Here is a 3537-nt window from a genome sequence, read left to right as displayed (position 1 = left end):
ACACAGTGAATAACTCCATTTCAAAGTGGTAATTATAACACTAGCACAGAAACCATGAGTGTTTCTGAGATCAGAGAGGAATTACAGAGGACACAGAAAAATGAGAAAAGGCTGATCGACAAAAACAAGGAATTGCAAAGACAAATCTCATTCCTTATTAAAGCCGAGACCTCTTTGAAAAAAGAACAAGTTGAGGTTGCTAAACTAAAGCGTAAAGCCGGGGAACAGGATTTGCACGTGGACAAGCTCAGAAAAGACCTACATAAGGTCAAAACCGAGTTAGTCAACGAACAGACTCACAGAGCTCAAGAAAAGACCGTTTCAGAGCAGAGAATTGTGAGTCTGGAGAAGCAATGTCACACACTCCAGGACAAATACTCGGTGGAGAAGATGATGAGGGAGCAGAGGGAGAAGGACTTAGAGCTGTTCAATCAAATCAAAGGGGAAAAGAAAAAACTGACCTTGCAGGGGCAGAATTTGCATCATCAGGTTCAAGAGCTGACAGGGTATAAAAACTTTGCCGTCAAAACAATGGAAGAAATGAAACAGCTGTTGAAAAAGAAGGATGCGGAACACGAGCAGACTAAAGGCGAGTTAAATATCGAAAGAGCCATTGTAAAAAACCTCCACGAACAGAATGACAAGCTGGTCTGTTCAATAGAGGCATGTCAGGGTGTAGAAAATGAGACTGCGAGGCGGGGTCATGAAAACGAAAGATACCGCAGACAAATTGAAGCTGATAAGAAAAAAGCACATCATCTGAAGATGGAGATCCGGGACCTCCTAGGCCAGATTGACGACTTAAAGAATTCACACATATTGATGGAACACCAGCTGGATATGGCAACTCAGGCTAGTAAACACAAGACCGAAGAATTAGAACATCAGATATCTGAGGCTGGAAAACAGCGTCACTTAATACTATCATTGGAACATCAAGTTAACAAATACAATGAGCTGAAACACAAACTCCAAAACCGCAAGCAAAAAGAAGCTGGCCACAGTCAAGCCAAAAACCAGGAGATAATCAATATGAGGACTATCATTTGTGAATTGGAGAGTAAGCAAAGACAGCAAATAATCATCAATGAAAGTATGCAGGGTACAAGAGACCTCGCCATTAAAAACTTGTTCACAGCTCAGGCAAAAATCACTGAGCAGGACAAAGCAATTGAACAACTCAATGGTGAAATTCGAGAGGAGACACGTGAGATCAATGCAAAGAAAATCCAGGTGAACAGGATTAGGAGGGACTATCGTTCTGTGAAGAACCAGCTGGAAGAAATGAAGAAGCAACTGTCAGAAACTAAGATAACGCAAGATATGTGTTCAACCACTGCTGATAAAGACCAGCTGTTGGCACAGAAGAACATGGCCAAGATGCAAGCAGAGAAAGAAAAGTTGGAAAAAGACCTAGAGCAATACAAAGAACAGCTAGTGCAGCAGCAACAGAAGATCAACCTCCAGGACGCTACGAAGATCAAACAAGGAAATACCCTCAAAGAATATGAATTGGAACTCAAGTCTCTCAGGCTGAAGAACACGGAACTTGAGAATAATTGCGACATACTGACCACGCACATGATTAACCAGTCTGCCTATAAATACGTCAGGGGCGAAGAGAAAACCCAGGCCAGGAAAACACATCTTTTGCCCTGTCTTAAGAAGGCAGATGAGGTACATGAGAAAAATCAGCAGCTTGAGGAAAAGAACCAGGAGATCGAGGAGCTGAAGTGCAGGTCAAAGGAGGCGGTGCAGAAGTTCCACGTGTGTCAATGGGATAACAGACAGCTCAGAGAAAGATTAATGGCATTACAGGGAATGCTCACGGCATATGAGGACAATTACAAGAGTAAGACAGAAGAGGTCAAGAGGCTGTCAGATGAGTTGAGGAAAATCAACTTGGAGACTAGAGAGAAATCAAGGTACAGACCCCTGTCCCCTGTTCTCAGTAAGACCCAGGCCCCCTCTGAGGAAAATTCAGAGTCTGTTTACCTCTCACAACACACACGCTTCCCACTCAGGTCCACCAAGTTCCAGTGTCAGTCAGGAATCAATGCAGAGACTTTCCTCCCCCCAATTCATAAAATACAAAGCAGACCTGGTTTGTCATTTTCCACTCAGCCCCATCCCCCCTCTGAGTCCAAATCTGGTCACATCCACAAACTGTCCCCCAGGCTCCAGCCTCAACCTCAACCCCAGCCCCAGCCTGAAAAGAAAAGGAACATTATCGTCCTCCCTCCCATTAATAAAATAAAGAAGAGCAAAGCATAATTCCCAAAGGATTCACTCAAAAGAAATCTCACACAAATCTTTTGGGTGAACAAACTGATGCGATGCTTTCATTTCTCAGCTCAGTCCAGCTCTCAATAACATGCAAGCAAATGTGTAATGACTGGTATCACACACTCAGTGAGGGAGCACATCCCTGCACATTTGCCCGGAACTGACTGAGCTGGACTGCACTCACAAATGAACAAACGTTTCAGTGCATCAAGTGGGTTTCCCCCGGGTTCTCCGGTTTTCCCCACAAAACAATTACTTCTTAACATCTCTAAAGTTGTTAAATAAATAATAAATCTATCTTAAAGATACTTTACTCTGTCCATTCCAATACTTTCAGTAACTCTTTAACTTACAGGCTGTTAATCATCTTGTAATTAGTAATATTAATAGATTAATGAATACATGACTACATTTGTAATAATTGTTTGAATCATTTTTATTTATGAAGCATTTTTCTAAATACACATTGCAAAGTGCTCGACAAAGGCAGCAAAATACATAAAATCAATAGAGAAGAAAAAAAGACAAAGCAGTTAGGTGTAGAAAAACTAATACAGAGGAATTTTAAGAGAAATAAAACATTTCAGCGCAGGTAAAGGTGTTTTGATTATCACGAAACCTTGCAGCTCTCACACTGCACAGCAACAAGTGTTAGTTACGTAACATCAGAACTTCACACACACAAGAACACTGGCCAGATGTCATCAAACGCATCACGGTGACTAAATTATTACTAAAACTCAACACTAAAACACTTTCCTGTTGTGTCATTTATGTTGAAGGTTTCATTTGTTTTTCTGTCAACTGACACGGTCTTAATCCTCAGTCCACCATCTTTCTGCTTTCCGTGTTTGATAGTTAACAGGCTGATAACTGGTGAACTTTAGCACAATCCCAGGGCAGGATAACTGTCTGCTTCATCCACATTTCTTTTCAAATGTTGCGCTGATCATTTTTAACATAAATGGCAAAACAAACAGTAAACTGGCGAAGCTATTTGAGTTGGCGGATTAGCAAAAGTCCAACTACACTGTAAAAGAGCCGATTCATACAGGCTTAATAATGTTTGAATTGGAATTTACATATGTGTTGATTTAATTTTGACAACACATTTACAGTACTCTCTGGTAGGCTTTGTGGTCACTCAGTTTGAGAAACACTAAATGTAAATTATGATATTTAACTAATTTACTCACAGACCACTAGGGGTCGCTCGCAGACCACTGGTGGTCCACAGAACACACTTTGAGA

General features: G+C 41.2%; 1 protein-coding gene across 1 annotated transcript; it reads left to right on the top strand.

Moving 5' to 3' along the window:
• Window positions 1-33: 33 nt before the first annotated feature.
• On the top strand, window positions 34-2274 carry LOC147820323 (uncharacterized; the record flags this gene model as incomplete). The annotated part of the gene is made up of 1 exon (XM_087172278.1): window positions 34-2274. A coding segment is annotated over one exon (2241 nt), but the record flags the coding sequence as incomplete, so codon positions are not given.
• Between the last annotated feature and the right edge of the window lie 1263 nt (window positions 2275-3537).

This window comes from Seriola lalandi, unplaced genomic scaffold (assembly GCF_002814215.2).
Source record: "Seriola lalandi dorsalis isolate HSWRI2012SDOR001 ecotype SW California unplaced genomic scaffold, Sedor1 jcf7180001968124, whole genome shotgun sequence".
Taxonomy (NCBI): Eukaryota; Metazoa; Chordata; class Actinopteri; order Carangiformes; family Carangidae; genus Seriola; species Seriola lalandi.
Note: the sequence above shows the minus strand (reverse complement) of the source record. Positions and strands in the feature narration are given on the sequence as shown.